Source organism: Haliotis rufescens, unplaced genomic scaffold (assembly GCF_023055435.1).
Source record: "Haliotis rufescens isolate VD_foot unplaced genomic scaffold, xgHalRufe1.0.p SCAF_20, whole genome shotgun sequence".
Classification (NCBI taxonomy): domain Eukaryota; kingdom Metazoa; phylum Mollusca; class Gastropoda; order Lepetellida; family Haliotidae; genus Haliotis; species Haliotis rufescens.
The window spans coordinates 10,130,377-10,147,992 of record NW_025963891.1 but is presented as its reverse complement, the minus strand read 5'-3'; the positions used below and the strand labels follow the sequence as shown (position 1 = coordinate 10,147,992).

Here is a 17,616-nt window from a genome sequence, read left to right as displayed (position 1 = left end):
TCACTGCATGCTTTCAGGTTTGTCCATTTTCCAAAGGTGACAGACCCCTGCTTGTTTTGTTGCCTTGTCATAGTGAAACACGTCTCTCCACTGACTCAAGATTTTGTGGGAATACCTCAATGACATCATCACACTCCGTCGCAGTGGTGACTCAGCATAACACCACTGCCACAGGCTAATTTGCATATCACGTGACCGGACTTTTCTCTTGTTTGTAAACAAACGCGCTTTTTCAGAAATCAGTATAGAACGGACTAATGTAAGTATTTGGGGGCGCTTTACATATTGTTTTGCATAACTATATAGATATGCTACTACAACTGCGACAGTGAGTTGCATGACAATATATATTTATGCATCAAAGTGACCGTGTCGCTAGCTCTCCATTGCGCTTCGATGACAGCACGTGGAGCCGTACAACCAATGTAAACATAGGATAACTACGCAAAAACAAGTAGATTTTTACGTATTTGCATACTTTCTCAATGAAAGTTAACCATTCTTTGACATTTGTTTATGAAAATGTGTAGACTTGTCAAACATGAAACGGATGAAAAGCATATGCAATTTCTTGAATGGACTGTGAAAGATGTGACGAATCGTCACATGGCGCTGGCCTGTGGCAGAGGTACTATGCTGGCTGGCTGCCGGCCGCATGGAACTCTGGGTAGGAGAGTGTGACATCATGTGATGTCCACAACAAAAGATTTTACTATTAGACAATACCTTCTAGGTGAGGATGAGAATGTATCAGACAACCCTTGTTCTTCATTAAATGTGGAATAGTGTTTCTATTTGCATTAGGAGATGAATCCTGGCCTTGAAATCTTGAAATATCTCCCCAAGGCAGTCAGGAAACTTAAAACTACTATATTCACCTACATCGCCCGCTTCATAGAAGAACAGCTACCATATTTACCTGTAGTTGCAGCAATTAAGTAGATACAACAGCTATATTCCCTACCTTGCCAGCTTTACAGTGAATAGCTGCTATATTCTCCGTGTCCTGCAACAGCCATTGGTCCAGATCAATACAGAATGGCTTAATCAGCTCCAGACGGGGCGGATTGTGATCATCAAATGGGAACCTGGCGACACGCTGGTGGAACTTGGAGGTATCATAGTCTCTCTCACAGCACCTGCAAATATTGGAGAGGCTTTACAAGAGTGGCAGCAATGGTCTACCTCCTGAGTGAGTGAGTGAGTGAGTGAGTGAATGTTGCTTTACATCATCATCTTGATTTATGTTAAACAAAAGTCATAACTTGACTGAATAGTCTGCACTGAAACAGGTTATAGAAAACTAAAGCAACCACACTCCCAAGTTACTAAATCATCACCATCACCATCATCATCATCATCATCATCATCATGTCCTGATCATCATCATCATCATGTCCTGATTATATGTTATACAAAAGTTATAGCTTGACTGCATAGTGAGGTGAAATGGGCAGACGCTCTACCACTAGACAACGGAGGCGGTCTTGACTGAATAGTCTGCACTGAAACGGGTTATAGAAATCTAAAGCAACCACACTCCCAAGTTCATGAAACTCCCCACTATACACTATCTAGACTGACATATAGGCCCCAAAATAAAGTTATGTATATTGTTAAGTAAATAAAATTATTCCATAATGGAAGCCTGGATTATTAAGGAACTCTAAAATGAGTTGGTGATGAGAACAGGCTGGCTGCGAGAGTTGAGAAAGGAATTGTTTTATTAAATATATGTTCTGGTTGTTATGACAAACTTTCCAACTTCCTACTGTACAGTTTCCACAGTGGCAACACAAGTAACACCTTACGGCACGGTGACTTTGTAAAATCATGTCAATGTTTCTTGAAGGTATGGATCATTGTTAATAATATCAATCACTGGTTTGTCTGGTTCAGACTTAATTAATTACATCATATAGCTGGAATATTGTTGAGTCTGGCATTAAACAACAAGCAAACCCTAAAAGCCTCTCACAAGATCCCAAGAAAAATGCTTTATGGGTAGGTCAACATATGACCAACTTACAGTCTGGTGTTTCAGGGCTGCAAGCACCTGCTCCAACAAGCCATTCAGAGGCTGAAACACTACCTGCTTCAGATACTCAGTCACACTGAGATTAACTCATGGAAACAGTTCCTATAAATGAGTGTGTGAGTGAGTGAGTTGGGTTTAACACCGCTTTTAACAGAATTCCAGTTATATCGTGGCGTGTCAGCTTAACGTGGGAGAAAAGCCCGAAGTGATGCAGGTCTCAGACATTTACCACTTCTTGGATGAGAATACTTTCACTTTAAGCCGGTAGACTTCAAAGCAAACAGCTGTAGAATGTAAACATAGAAAACAGGTGAACAAGCTTGAAGTACATCACCGACATGTGCTAAGATAGTGAGTGAGTGAGTTGTGTTTAACGCCGCTTTTAACAGTATTCCAGTTATATCACGGCGTGTCAGCTTAATGTGGGAGGAAAGCCCGAAGTGATGCAGGTCTCAGATGTTTACCACTTCGGTGAAACCCACGAGCACAGGTATGGTGCTGACAAACCTAGAAACATAATCGGGGCGAACCGGGATTCGAACCCACAATCATAGGTTTCTTGCGTGCCCAAGGGACGTAACTCTGCACAGCGAATCGCGGCGCCTTAGACGACTGGGCCACCTGTGCCCCCTGCTATAAATGAAGTATCTTTCTTTACCGTATACAGGTATAGCTAGAAATATATGGCTCTGTTGTGACATGACAGATCAAGTACAGTAATATGAAAGAAATGGACGGTCCACTTTCATTGAGTAGTACATGTGCCCAACTAGAGTTGCCCAATTAGAATGAGGCTGTTCCTGCATCACTAACTGCAAACAATAAACACACATATATATATACAAATATCTGCAAAAATATCACTGCATCTCTCTTCTACACACAGCCCACAACAGGTACAATACTTATAATTGAAAGGGACCCGTGAAGATCAGGGGTAGAATAGGTCTTCCGCAACCCATGCTTGCCGTAGAAGGCAACTTGACCCGTGTAGATCCGCGGTAGAATAGGTCTTCTGCAACCCATGCTTGCCGTAAAAGGCGCCAGACCCGTGAAGATCCGCGGTAGAATAGGTCTTCCGCAACCCATGCTTGCCGTAAAAGGCGACTAGACCCGTGAAGATCAGGGGTAGAATAGGTCTTCCGCAACCCATGCTTGCCGTAGAAGGCAACTTGACCCGTGAAGATCCGGGGTAGAATAGGTCTTCAGCAACCCATGGTTGCCGTAAAAGGTGACTATGCTTGTTTGTATAATCACTGACTTGGTTGATGCATGTCATCATATCCAAATGGCGTGGATCGATGCTCATGGTGTCAATCACTGGACTGTCTGGTCCAGACACGATTATTTACAAACCGCTGTCATACTATATAACTGGAATGCATTTTCAGTCTGACTTTGGATGTCACTATGCACTCATGCATTTGACTTTTAAACAGAAAGCACCATTAAGATATATTTGCTGAGACAACCATGTTGTGTCTCAAAGGAGAAATAGGAGATAGGTGGGTAGTATGAAAGTGATTTTAATGTGAGTTTTAAGCTAAAAAAGCTCATTTTCCATCTAAAACACAGTAACAAAATATTTTTCTAGTTTTTCAAGAATGAAAGCTATTTTCATATTTTCCATAAAATAAGTAAGAAATGTGTCTGGCCTAATATTGAGTTTGCATTTGTAAGAGAAATATGTGGATGAAACCACCAAATATTGAAATCAGCAATAGAAAGTAACATTTTTAGTCCACTAGTCCTCATTATAACATGAAGCAAGACCCTAATAAAAGGCAAAGTTCTACTAGTCCTTATGATACCTTTACTATCGAGCAGATTGGCACAGACTATAGGTGTAGTGTCAATTTCTATTGCTGGAAATAATACTACAGAAAAAAGGAGCATGTGTATTTGCGTAAAATACGCAAATCACTATTACCCAATTTTGAATTGCCTGCCTACAAAAATGTGAGATGAATTTCCAAAACCCAAGAGTATTAAAACACTGTAATTACCCAGTGTATCCTGTATAATGTACATGGATTTCCTTACCATCTTTATTTAAGAAATAAATGACGTGTGGGAATTATCTAACGCAGCCCCGAGTGGTCTATTCTCCCTGCAGTGTTTTATTGTATGATAAACCTAACCTCAAGTCGTTTATTACGTATACAAGATATCAACATTTTGTACAGCCTTCTTAGGATGTCAATAAACTGTACAAGCTTTAAAAACATTTACTCGTATTTAAATAATGATGACTCCACGAATATAATCCAACCTCGGCAATGTCGGACGACTCCATTTATGTACAAGGGGGATAATTTTGGTCTTCTCACATCGATTATCTGTATCTTTTCTCCCAATACTGATTGTCATATCTCTCCCGCTTCTGGATGGGATCGTTCGGCCATCACATTTATCTGCGTTACCTAGCTACATTTATGAGGAACAACTCACTAGACACTTCCCTCTCAAAATTTATGAAGTCATCAAGTTACGAGCGTATGTTAGAATTCAAGAAATGATGTCATGATAGAACATTGTTTTATCGAAAAAAAAAATATGCTTTGTTCTTCATTGTTCTTAGCGATTTATCATATAGCTATCTTATATTCACTCATCAAGTGCAGATAGCACACACATATGAACTCTAATGCAACAAAAAATACACAAGAAAGGTGTTGCGACTTGCTTACTGATAACTAGACGTGGGCGTCACCGCTCTTCAGAGATATCTCTTGAGATATGTAAGACACTTGGGGCAGCACACAAACAGAAAGAAATATATGTCTATTCATTGGGGTAAAAATACCCACAAGACTCAACCGAAGGGAGAAAAGAAATATTGAATACTAGGGCTGGGACGGGTAACTAGGTACTCGGGTCGGGTGGGTACTGAGTAAGACAGGGTTACCAATAGACCTACCCGGACATGTGGGCACTCCATCTTTACCTACAAGTCGCTAATGTAACTCAGGTACTTGGGTCGGGTGGGTACTGAGTAGGACATGGTTACCAATAGACCTACCCGGACACGTGGGCACTCCATCTTTACCTACAAGTCGCTAATGTAACTCAGGTACTCGGGTCGGGTGGGTACTGAGTAGGACATGGTTACCAATAGACCTACCCGGACACGTGGGTACTCCATCTTTACCTACAAGTCGCTAATGTAACTCAGGTACTCGGGTCGGGTGGGTACTGAGTAGGACATGGTTACCAATAGACCTACCCGGACACGTGGGTACTCCATCTTTACCTACAAGTCGCTAATGTAACTCAGGTACTCGGGTCGGGTGGGTACTGAGTAGGACATGGTTACCAATAGACCTACCCGGACACGAGGGGCACTCCATCTTTACCTACAAGTCGCTAATGTAACTCAGGTACTCGGGTCAGGTGGGTACTGAGTAGGACATGGTTACCAATAGACCTACCCGGACACGTGGGTACTCCATCTTTACCTACAAGTCGCTAATGTAACTCAGGTACTTGGGTCGGGTGGGTACTGAGTAGGACATGGTTACCAATAGACCTACCCGGACACGTGGGTACTCCATCTTTACCTACAAGTCGCTAATGTAACTCAGGTACTTGGGTCGGGTGGGTACTGAGTAGGACATGGTTACCAATAGACCTACCCGGACAGGTGGGTACTCCATCTTTACCTACAAGTCGCTAATGTAACTCAGGTACTTGGATCGGGTGGGTACTGAGTAGGACATGGTTACCAATAGACCTACCCGGACACGTGGGTACTCCATCTTTACCTACAAGTCGCTAATGTAACTCAGGTACTCGGGTCGGGTGGGTACTGAGTCGGACATGGTTACCAATAGACCTACCCGGACACGTGGGTACTCCATCTTTACCTACAAGTCGCTAATGTAACTCAGGTACTCGGGTCGGGTGGGTACTGAGTAAGACATGGTTACCAATAGACCTACACGGACACGTGGGTACTCCATCTTTACCTACAAGTCGCTAATGTAACTCAGGTACTCGGGTCGGGTGGGTACTGAGTAGGACAGGGTTACCAATAGACCTACCCGGACACGTGGGTACTCCATCTTTACCTACAAGTCGCTAATGTAACTCAGGTACTCGGGTCAAGTGGGTACTGAGTCGGACATGGTTACCAATAGACCTACCCGGACACGTGGGTACTCCATCTTTACCTACAAGTCGCTAATGTAACTCAGGTACTCGGGTCGGGTGGGTACTGAGTAAGACATGGTTACCAATAGACCTACCCGGACACGTGGGTACTCCATCTTTACCTACAAGTCGCTAATGTAACTCAGGTACTCGGGTCGGGTGGGTACTGAGTAGGACAGGGTTACCAATAGACCAACCGGACACGTGGGTACTCCATCTTTACCTACAAGTCGCTAATGTAACTCAGGTACTCGGGTCGGGTGGGTACTGAGTAAGACATGGTTACCAATAGACCTACCCGGACACGTGGGTACTCCATCTTTACCTACAAGTCGCTAATGTAACTCAGGTACTCGGGTCGGGTGGGTACTGAGTAAGACATGGTTACCAATAGACCTACCCGGACACGTGGGTACTCCATCTTTACCTACAAGTCGCTAATGTAACTCAGGTACTCGGGTCGGGTGGGTACTGAGTAGGACATGGTTACCAATAGACCTACCCGGACACGTGGGTACTCCATCTTTACCTACAAGTCGCTAATGTAACTCAGGTACTTGGGTCGGATGGGTACTGAGTAGGACATGGTTACCAATAGACCTACGTGGGTACTCCATCTTTACCTACAAGTCGCTAATGTAACTCAGGTACTTGGGTCGGGTGGGTACTGAGTAGGACATGGTTACCAATAGACCTACCCGGACACGTGGGTACTCCATCTTTACCTACAAGTCGCTAATGTAACTCAGGTACTCGGGTTGGATGGGTACTGAGTAAGACATGGTTACCAATAGACCTACCCGGACACGTGGGTACTCCATCTTTACCTACAAGTCACTAATGTAACTCAGGTACTTGGGTCGGGTGGGTACTGAGTAGGACATGGTTACCAATAGACCTACCCGGACACGTGGGCACTCCATCTTTACCTACAAGTCGCTAATGTTTGCACATCTTTCTGACTTTTGTATGTTACAGCTACAGTCAACTTCAGTGTATGCATGACCCGATCATTTTATATCATTATTATTAATACTTTATGCCAGGGGTCTGGTAACACAATTCCTAATAGGACATTTTGTACCCAATTCATGAGACCTACAGCGGGTATTTGGGTAGGGTTAGATAATAGCGGGTCGGGTAGCTGGGTAGTAAGCTTGGAGTTGTACCAGCCCTATTGAATACCCAAACTAAACTATCAATACCCAACGTGAAGGATTACATGTGTGTAAACACTCAATGGCTAAAACAGTAATTTGGAGCACGCCACTTGATGTACGACAGTCTTCACTTCCTTCAGGTTTACACATGACAAAAAGGACTATTTATGGATCTGCTTCTTATTCAGATTTATTTCCATGTAGGCAGGACAAAGATTATTTCCTGTTTGAGATATTTTGACATATTACATATTGTGTGTCCTAGTTACAAGTGCCTGGTTGTTGTCTACTTCCTGCATTCAGCCACCTGGCCACACTACTTTCACTACAGTTCAAAGTAAGGAAAAGTGTCACGGAAATATCAATACATAAGGAACATTGTTACTACCTCCTGGTTTAAACAAAGACAAGGGTGACTGGGAGTGTGAGTGAGTGAGTGACTGGGAGTGTGAGTGCGTGAGTGACTGGGAGAGTGAGTGAGTGAGTGACTGGGAGTGTGAGTGAGTGACTGGGAGTTTGAGTGAGTGACTGGGAGTGTGAGTGCGTGAGTGACTGGGAGCGTGAGTGAGTGAGTGACTGGGAGTGTGAGTGAGTGAGTGACTGGGAGTGTGAGTGACTGGGAGTGTGAGTGAGTGAGTGACTGGGAGTGTGAGTGAGTGAGTGACTGGGAGTGTGAGTGAGTGACTGGGAGTGTGAGTGAGTGAGTGACTGGGAGTGTGAGTGAGTGAGTGACTGGGAGTGTGAGTGAGTGAATGGGAGTGTGAGTGAGTGAGTGAGTGGGAGTGTGAGTGAGTGAGTGAGTGGGAGTGTGAGTGAGTGAGTGACTGGGAGTTTGAGTGAGTGAGTGGAAGTGTGAGTTAGTGAGTGACTGGGAGTGTGAGTGAGTGACTGGGAGTGTGAGTGAGTGAGTGACTGGGAGTGTGAGTGAACGAGTGACTTGGAGCGTGAGTGAGTGACTGGGAGTGTGAGTGAGTGAGTGAGTGGGAGTGTGAGTGAGTGAGTGACTGGGAGTTTGAGTGAGTGACTGGGAGCGTGAGTGAGTGAGTGACTGGGAGTGTGAGTGAGTGAGTGACTGGGAGTGTGAGTGAGTGAGTGACTGGGAGTGAGTGACTGGGAGTGTGAGTAAGTGAGTGAATGAGTGAGTGTGAGTGAGTGACTGAGATTGAGTGGACAGGCTAAAACAAAGACAAGAGTGAATGAGTGGGTGAGTGGGAGGGTGAGTGAGTGACTGGGAGAGTGAGTGAGTGAGTGAGTGGACAGGCTAAAACAAGGACCAGAGTGAGCGAACGGGAGAGTGATTGAGCGGTTTGGAGAGTGATTGAGCGGTTGGGTGAGTGATTGAGTGGGAGAGTGAGTGAGTGAGTGACTGGCAGAGTAAGTGAGTGAGTGAGTGGATCGGAAAGTGAATTGGTTAGTTGGTTAGTTTGTTATATAACGCCGCACTCAGCAATATTCCAGCCATATGACGGCTGTCTCTAAATAACAAAGTCTGGAACAGACAATCCAGTGATTAACATCATGAAAATCGATCCACGCAATTGGGATTGATGACATGCATCAACCAAGTCAGCGAGCCAGAATTGGTTAGTGGGTGGTTGGATGAGTGATTGGGTTGGTTAATGAGTGAGTGGGTGGGTGGGTGACTCAGTGAGTGGATGAGTTGGTGGATGGTTGACTGGGTGAGTGAGTGGGTTTGTTAATGATGATTGAGTTGGTGACTAAATGAATGAGTGAGTGAATGGAGGATAATCTTGGTCTAACTATAAAATGGGGGATAATCTTGGTCTAACTATGAATGGGGAGATAAACTTGGTCAAACTATGAATGGACGGATAAACTTGGTCTAACAATGAACTGGGAGATAAACTTGGTCTAAATGTGAATGGATGGATAAACTTGGTCTGAGTATGAACAGGGGGACAAACTTGGTCTAACTATGACTGGGGGGATAAACTTGGTTTCACTATGAATGGGTGAATAACTAAATGGCTGGTCTACCTATAATGGGAATATGATTAATGTTTCAGTCAAAACATTGTTGAGATGTGTGTGAGATTCGCACAGATGCACTTACAGAAAACAGGCCTCTCAGTGAACTTTAAGTGTTTCTACTTGAAACATTTCAAGAGACATTTGTTTATTTTGTTACACTGAGGAGCTACGAGAAGATGTAGAGATGGAGAAATATTTCTCCAATATACACTGCAGGTAGGGTGCAACTTGTAATATTAAATGTAAATATGACAAACTTGGTTGCAGCACAAACCAATACAGACAAACATGATCTAATCACCCTCTTGTTAGGCCTGGAGTGGGTAGGCACGGTCTCCCAGACCATAGAGAATAAATTATCCAATTAATCCAACTCAAGTACAGAATGATTTAGCAAGTCTATATTGTGTCAGTTCTCAGCAAACATTCTGGGCTTCTTTGGATTTTACCTTTTATTTTGCAGACATGTACCGTATTCGACGTAATAAGCGCCCAGGGCGCTCTCAAAATTAGAAATAGGGGGCTCTTATTAGGATAGTATTTTGTGCACAAAAAAAAACAGAGTTGAAAGATAAATTCTGTGGTTTATGCTGACAGCCTGAAATGTTTATATAGACAGATATATTTTTCAAGAATTTAGTTGCCCATAATTATGGGTACATATAACACATGAGCGCATATTGTATGGGAATAAGTAAGTCATTTGTACATTGATCAATCGGAAAGGGTGCTAACTGGGATTGTTCACTAGCCAATATATTAGCAAATATCGCCATGGGCGCTTATTAGAGTGGGGCGCTTATTACGTCGAATACAGTATTTTAAATTTGTCATAAATCTGGGACAAAATGTTAGTCTAGGGGTGGGGAGCGAACAGTGGAATAAAGGCAAGCCAGTGGTTGACTGTCAACACTATTGGGGTACGATGACACACAATATGCCAGGAAAAACACTGGAACCTCATACTCATTTTAGGGCGGTGGGGTAGCCTAGTGGTTAAAGCGTTGGCTTGTCACGCCGAGGATCCAGGTTCGACCCATTTTCCTGAGTCCCCCACTGTAATATTGCTGAAATATTGTTAAAAGCGGCGTAAAACCATACTCACTCACTCATACTCATTTTAGGCAGACAAGAAGGCAGTTTTTCTATATTAAGGGTACACTTAGGTTGTTCACGTTTGTTCCTGCATTATTTGAATCTGGGGATACTTTAATTTTCATCTTCTGAAAATGATACACAAAACTACCCTTTCTTTTATCGATCATTAGCATATTAACACTTAAATAATCATGCAGCTTCGCACCTGAACGTCTAACATGGATTCTCCACTCATTCTCCACTCAGACACAGCATACCGACTCTGAGCCGACCAGTCCTTGATTTATCCCCTTAATGCCAAGCACCAGGCAGGGTAACAACAAGTACCATTTTTAAAAATCATCTTTGGGTATGATGTGGCCAGGGGCTTGAACCACCACCGTCCCATTTGTCGCCTCTTACGACAAGCATAGGTTGCTGGAGACGAATTCTAACGCGGATCTTCACGGATTGCCTAAAAATGGTACCAACCATTAGGGCTGTTACGATTCACTTGCGTATTCGGTGAATCGAACCATTTTGTTTGTTTGTTTGTTGTTTAACGCCACACTCAGCAATATTCCAGCTATATGACGGCGGTCTGTAAAATAATCGAGTCTGGACCAGACAATCCAGTGATTGACATCATGAGCATTGATCCATGCAATTCGGATCGATGACATGTATCAACCAAGTTAGCGAGCCTGACCACCCGATCCTGTTGCAGAAAGACCTATTCTACCCCGGAATCTCACATGAATCGAACCGTATCCATTCATGAATTGAATTCGTTATTCGTGACCACTAGAATCGAATATTTATGAATATGCAAGCATATGCATTTACCTAAAAAAATACCCATAAGAACATATTTTATGCATAGATTTCTTCAAAAGACAACACTCTTATACTATTTAATTTGACAGTATTGTGGTCACTGGTCATTGTTGCATTTGAGCAGATACTAGTACCTGGATAAATGCGGTATATAAATGAATAATATATTTAATAATATATTAAAAATTAACAAACCATGTCAAATAATTTATGTTGTTGTTGCCTCACTGAACATGCTGAATATGACAAATGATACATCAACTGCTGACTTGTTATTGTATTCATGAATTATTATTCGTATTCATTACCCTATATTCATGATACAAATCCTATTCGCCTCATAGTGTATTCGTTGCAGCCCTACTAATCATGTTCCTGATTTTATGATTTCAATATTTCAAAAACATGAACCCAAAATTACACAATCAATGTCAGCCTGTCCCTCTCTCACAGCAGTAACCAAACACATGGGAGTGAAAAGTAGTTTTTTCTCGTCTTGCCTCAATCTGTCAACTTCAACAAATAAAGAAATAAAGAAAGAAAGAAATATTCCAAGAGAGTTTACTGGGAGTAAATGTCATAAGGACATTTTCATGATGTCAGCGACCGCCTCCGTGGTCTAGTGGTAGAGCGTCCGCCCGGAGAGCGGAAGGTCCGGGGTTCGATCCCGGGCCGCGTTATACCAAAAGACGTTAAAAGATGGTACTTGTTGTTACCCTGTCTTGGCGCTCGGCATTAAGAGGCTAAAACAAGGACTGGTCAGCTCGGAGTCAGTATACTGTGTCTGAGTGGGGTATTCATGTTAAACTGCGGCATGCTATCTCAGTGAGCTAGCACTATAAATCGGCATCAGTCCGGACTAGTACAAGCAGCCACACAACCACACACACGTACATGCACGTCGCTATATAAGTGCAATAATCTTGGACGCGACGTTAAACCCCATTTCACCTCACCTCATGATGTCAGCAGCTGTTTATAGGATATTCTGTATCACTACCAAATAGGAAATTGTTCAGGAAACCTGTGCAACTTTCACCCCCTTATCCCTACAATAATTACAATAATAAACAAATTTAAATCCACAAGTCATGGACAGATTAGGCTTAGATTAATCAAAAATAGCTTAAGAGATCTAAGAACTTTTACTGGAGGCAAATATCATAGGACAATTTCATGATTTTTGCAACCTTTCATAGAACATTATGCATCATTAACCAATTTGAAACTCTTCAGGACAATTGGATGACGATGAGAATGAAAAAATAAGAAACCCTGATTCCATTTAATAAAGAATAACAAACACTCCTTAAAATAGTTGGTTCCTCAATCACTAGTCAATCCAAGTCAAATTAATATGAAGTCTCTATAACAGCAAGTACATGTACCGTATTCGACGTAATAAGCGCCCTGCTCTAATAAGCGCCCACGGCAATATTTGCTAATATATTGGCTAGTGAACAATCTCAATTAGCACCTCTTCCAATTGATTAATATACACAAGACTTATTCATTTGTGTATAATACGCACTCGTATGTTATATGCACCCACCCTTAATTATGGGCAATTGAATCCTGGAAAAATATATCTGTCGTATATAAACATTTCAGGCTGTCAGCATAAACCATGAAATTTATGATCTTTCAACTCAAAATAATATTCTAATAAGAGACCCCTATTTCTAATTTTGAGAACGCCCTTGGCGCTTATTACCTAAAATGCGGTATATGTAAATCGATGAGACTCTGTCGGACACAGATACAAACGACACATAGGCAGGTTAATCAAATATCGGATAACAAACTTAACGAGTATATAATTCCAATGAAGGTTTCACATGTGTATTCTAGCTGAGTAACATGACCCCTGGCTGTTTCTGTGCAAAGTACAGAGGGTCAACAATGATACGATGAGTATCATCCCTTTTCATGTATATTTCGTGTCATGTCAATCTCGTTTGTGAACATGCTAATAGTAACGACAGTCTGGCTGGAGGACACAACAAGAGTGCACACTGACACGAGAAAATGATGTTGGTTACACCCATAATAATGTCGCTTGTGTCACGCTCAGATAGGATCAGATATCCCACATCTTGAGCATGTAGAGAGTAGGGTTTCTTTTTCTCTGCCTCTCTATTCAATTCTGCATGACCTGTCTAATTTATCTACTGCCATCACAAAAACTGAACTGTGAAAATCGTGGGAATATGCATCATAATCATATATCATGAATATACTATGAGCATATCACATACTCTATGTGATAGGCATTGGGGCTAAAACCACACACTTCGTCACACAGCAATAGATGCATCAATAGCAAGCTGGCAAACATCTTCCCGAAGCAAGAGAGTTAACTGACTATAAAAGTCCAGTTTCCACCCTTGCCGAACTAGGCTGGGATTATGGAGTTAGATTTTGGCTGGAATAACGAGTCTATGCATAGTCCTATCAAAATCACGCACCAAAATCGAAATCCGGTTCGTAAACTGTCATGCAAGAGTTTGGTCGATTGCAGGATTTGCAAAGCATGTGCATCGCAAACTCGTTGTCAACAGATATTTTCCAAATCTTTCCATGTTTTTAATCAAGGTGCTCACGTGATTTGATGTACTTCACAAAGTAAGAACCTTTTTATCAAAAAATAGACCTTGATCGTCTTGACTGGGCGCCACCATTTTGTTTGAGGTAAATGCATGTGATACGAGAGGTGGAATCTGATTGGTCCATATGGGAGAGGCATAGAATAAACCTAACTCATAACAGTAAAAAACCCACTGGTGGCGCTATGATCGAGCCCAGAAATTCCAGCCTAGTTCGGCAAAGGGTGGAAACTGGACTTGTAAAGTCAGTTAACATTCTTGCCTCGGGAAAATGTGTGGCAAAATGCATGAAAACTTGCCACTTGACATATTAAGCGAGTGAGTGAGTTGGGCTTTGAACTGCTTAACTATTTCAAAGGTATCACAGTGTGTCAGCTTGATGTGAGAGGAAAGCCGGTTTGCTGCTGATAGATCTAGCAATAAAATCAGTGTGAATCGGAGATTCGAAGCGACAATCACAGGTGTCTAACACGCCTAAGGGAGGAATGCAACTCTGCACAGCGAATTGTGGTGCCTTATACGACTGGGTCACACGTGCCTCGTCATATGAAGAAGTCAACAAAACAACAAATTACTTGTCCTTCTGTATCAAGCACAATGGTACTGCCTTGTGTCTATACTTATAAACCTCTTTTCAAGAGGTTCTCTTCCAAACCAAGGTTTTGAAATCTGTCCCTTCTAAACCTGCATTGAGGTTTTACATTTCAACTGAAATACCTAGGTTTTACAATAAACGTTTTATAAACTTGCCCCTTGATATGAACACAATTGTCTTTGATGATTGGTTAATAAAAGCCACAATTTATTTTTACATGAAAATTCCATGATGTGAATCGAACCTGCAACCTCCCATATCGTGTTAAGTTTCTTGTAACGAAATGTTTTCCTACTGAGCTACTGGGGCAGGTGATCAGAAGTTGGTCAATTTTGCGTGTCATGACTCGGGCTGGTCCATGCTGCATGTGTTTTTTCTCTCTCACTCTTTGATTGAAATTACTTTTATACCACGACACACTGTATTGTTTCACTATAAGATATCTTGATATTTTTTCATTATTTTCTGTCATTGCTTGCATTAAGATGGTTTATAAGTGAGAGGGCAAGAGGGCATCGGCTCCTCGGTCTTACATTGCAGATACCCTCTTGCCCCGGTCTTACTGCCTCGACAATAACCTCGGAGTCGTGCCTTATCCTTCACATAACATCATGCTACTATACTCGTATCGTGGCACAAAGTACCGCAATATCGGAGGATTAGTTACAGCTGTGCTAGACATTTCATCAATAAGGAGGAAGCAATTGATATGTACTAAAATATAAGGGTCACATTATCAAATAACATTCTTGCCCCCAAATTCAGATAATAGCAAATTTCGCCTCCACAATGATTACTAATTAATATAATTCACAAATCATTGATAATCTTGTCAAAATAAAAAGCTCAGATTAATGCAAAAATGAATAAGAGATTGCAGAACTTTGCAAAGAATTGATGAAATTTAATTTATCAATGGAATATTAAATGTTTGGCTGTGGAATTCAGCAGGACAGATGATTTAATATTGAACAGTCTTCAAAATTCACAGTAGTCACTCGCCCGCAGAGCATGCTGACAAGTAAAAATCCAATGATGTAGTCCTCAGTGACTAGTAGCTTGAAGGCTTTCATTCTGAACAAGTTCGCAATGCTTCAGTTTGGCTACAAATTGAACTGACATGCTGAATAAAACTGACAGAAAATGAAAACATGGCAAACATTTTTGTCTTGTTCAAGCATGACTAGCTACATACTGAGGACTAGTGAAATAAGACTCTGGACTCCTCCTAAGACTGATTTCTAAGGCTGTTGAACATATTAAACTTCATCAATCAAGTATGATAAGCCTCAGCTATGTTGGCACTAAAAGCACTGTGTTTTGGACTGCCTGAGGAAATCCCTCTACTTAGACCTTATAGTTGGTTAATTTTCATCTTTGCCTGACATTTCTAAATAAACTAAGTCTGAGATTTCATTCGTAAGCTCTGCACTCTCTCACATAACCCATGGGACATAGTTATTCTACCCTGGTGATAAGACACTGTGTTTCCCTAGAAATTGAGGGGATCAATGGCAAGTCTGACAGTAGCAGTTGCATGCTTGGTATAAACATGGGATCGGATGCTTTATTTAAAATACTGAAACTATGTGCCTCTTATAGATTGGGGTAGGGTGATAGTATTCTCTAGTATTCTCTAGTATTCTCTAGTATTCTGGCATTGCATCTTGTGTATTTATATATCAGGAGGGCTGTTTGATAGAAATGGGCATACGGATTCATTATTTTAATCAGAAATTCAGCATTAGCTGTTGGGGCTCTCAAAATCTCTGTCAAATTTGGACTATGACACGGTCCCTTTCAACCATAATTTCTAACAATAATGCTCAAAGGTCAAAATAAGATTAAGAGCATAAAGAGTTTTAGTAAGTATGATTTTATGCTGCTTTTAGCAACATTCCAGCGCAAAAATGAGAGGGGAAACTAGAAATTAGCTTCACACATTGTACCGGCATAACGAGCTGACATTTTAAGCACTTGGCTACCCCACCAACCTTAAAGAGTTTAAAAACAAAATACCTACTCCATCCATTGCGACTTTATTTCTCGGCTGCAAGTAGTACCTAGTCCTGACTTTGAAACATTTCCTATCTGATGATGTCTAACCAACAGAATATCTGATGATGTCTAACCAACAGAATATCTGATGATGTCTAACCAACAGAATATCTGATGATGTTTAACCAACAGAATATCTGATGATGTCTAACCAACAGAATATCTGATGATGTCTAACCAACAGAATATCTGATGATGTCTAACCAACAGAATATCTGATGATGTCTAACCAACAGAAAACCAGAACAATGGATGCAGTGTGTGGGCCCTTAACCACTAACCTGAAGCCCATTCAGGCAAATCAAGCCATTAGATCTGGCCCATATGTAAGTGTAACAACTATTAACAATTATAATAATAAAAATAAAAATAATAATAATGATGATGATGATAATAGTAGCAGTAGTAGTAGTAATAATAATAATAATAATAATAATGATGATAATAGTAATAATAGTAGCAGTAGTAGTAGTAGTAGTAGTAGTAATAATAATAATAATAATAATAATATCCAGAACCAAAAGAGTTTAATTTGAAAGTTGAAGCACATATTTGAAGCTTGACTGTAGATCTGAGGCCCCTTTAAGATGAAGAAGGTGTTCTATAACAGCAGTGATAAGCCATACACGATCTTAAAGTCAAATCTACCCTCTGCTGAATCAATCACAAAGAAAAATATAAATCCTGAGCATAGAATAGAACAGTTTAAGCAAGCAGCAAAACCTCCTGAAACCCATCCCGGCACAAGGCCCATTATCTCTATCTGCCGCCACCAATTTAGACAACATTACAAAGTAGTCCTATTTGGCCTCCAGTGAGGCTTAATCATAATTACAACTCTGCTATTATTAATTTGCAGTTTTATCAACACAAGAAGTTCAAGGTTATCAGCACCAGGGAGATATATGACATTGGATATCTCCGATCTTTGTGTCAAGATGAAAGCTAGACAGCTTCTCGCATGTAAATCATAGTACGAAATCTGAACTTTAGATGCATGATGTATGTAATTATGCTAATTTGAAGTCGACAGCATTAAGGAGACTATAATTAGATCCCATGTCGGTCAGTATGTGCAATCTTCAACATCTCCCACAAAGC

The 17,616-nt window shown here is 41.3% G+C and overlaps 1 protein-coding gene across 1 annotated transcript in view; it reads right to left on the bottom strand.

Annotated features, from left to right (window-relative positions):
• Positions 1-17,616, bottom strand: part of LOC124131244 (phosphatidylinositol 3,4,5-trisphosphate 3-phosphatase and dual-specificity protein phosphatase PTEN-like) — a 49,255-nt gene that overhangs the window by 9,338 nt on the left and 22,301 nt on the right. Inside the window, exon 4 of the mRNA XM_046494368.2 lies at positions 965-1,139. Coding sequence (XP_046350324.2) covers positions 965-1,139 — 175 coding nt within the window. The remainder of the gene's footprint in view (positions 1-964; positions 1,140-17,616) is intronic.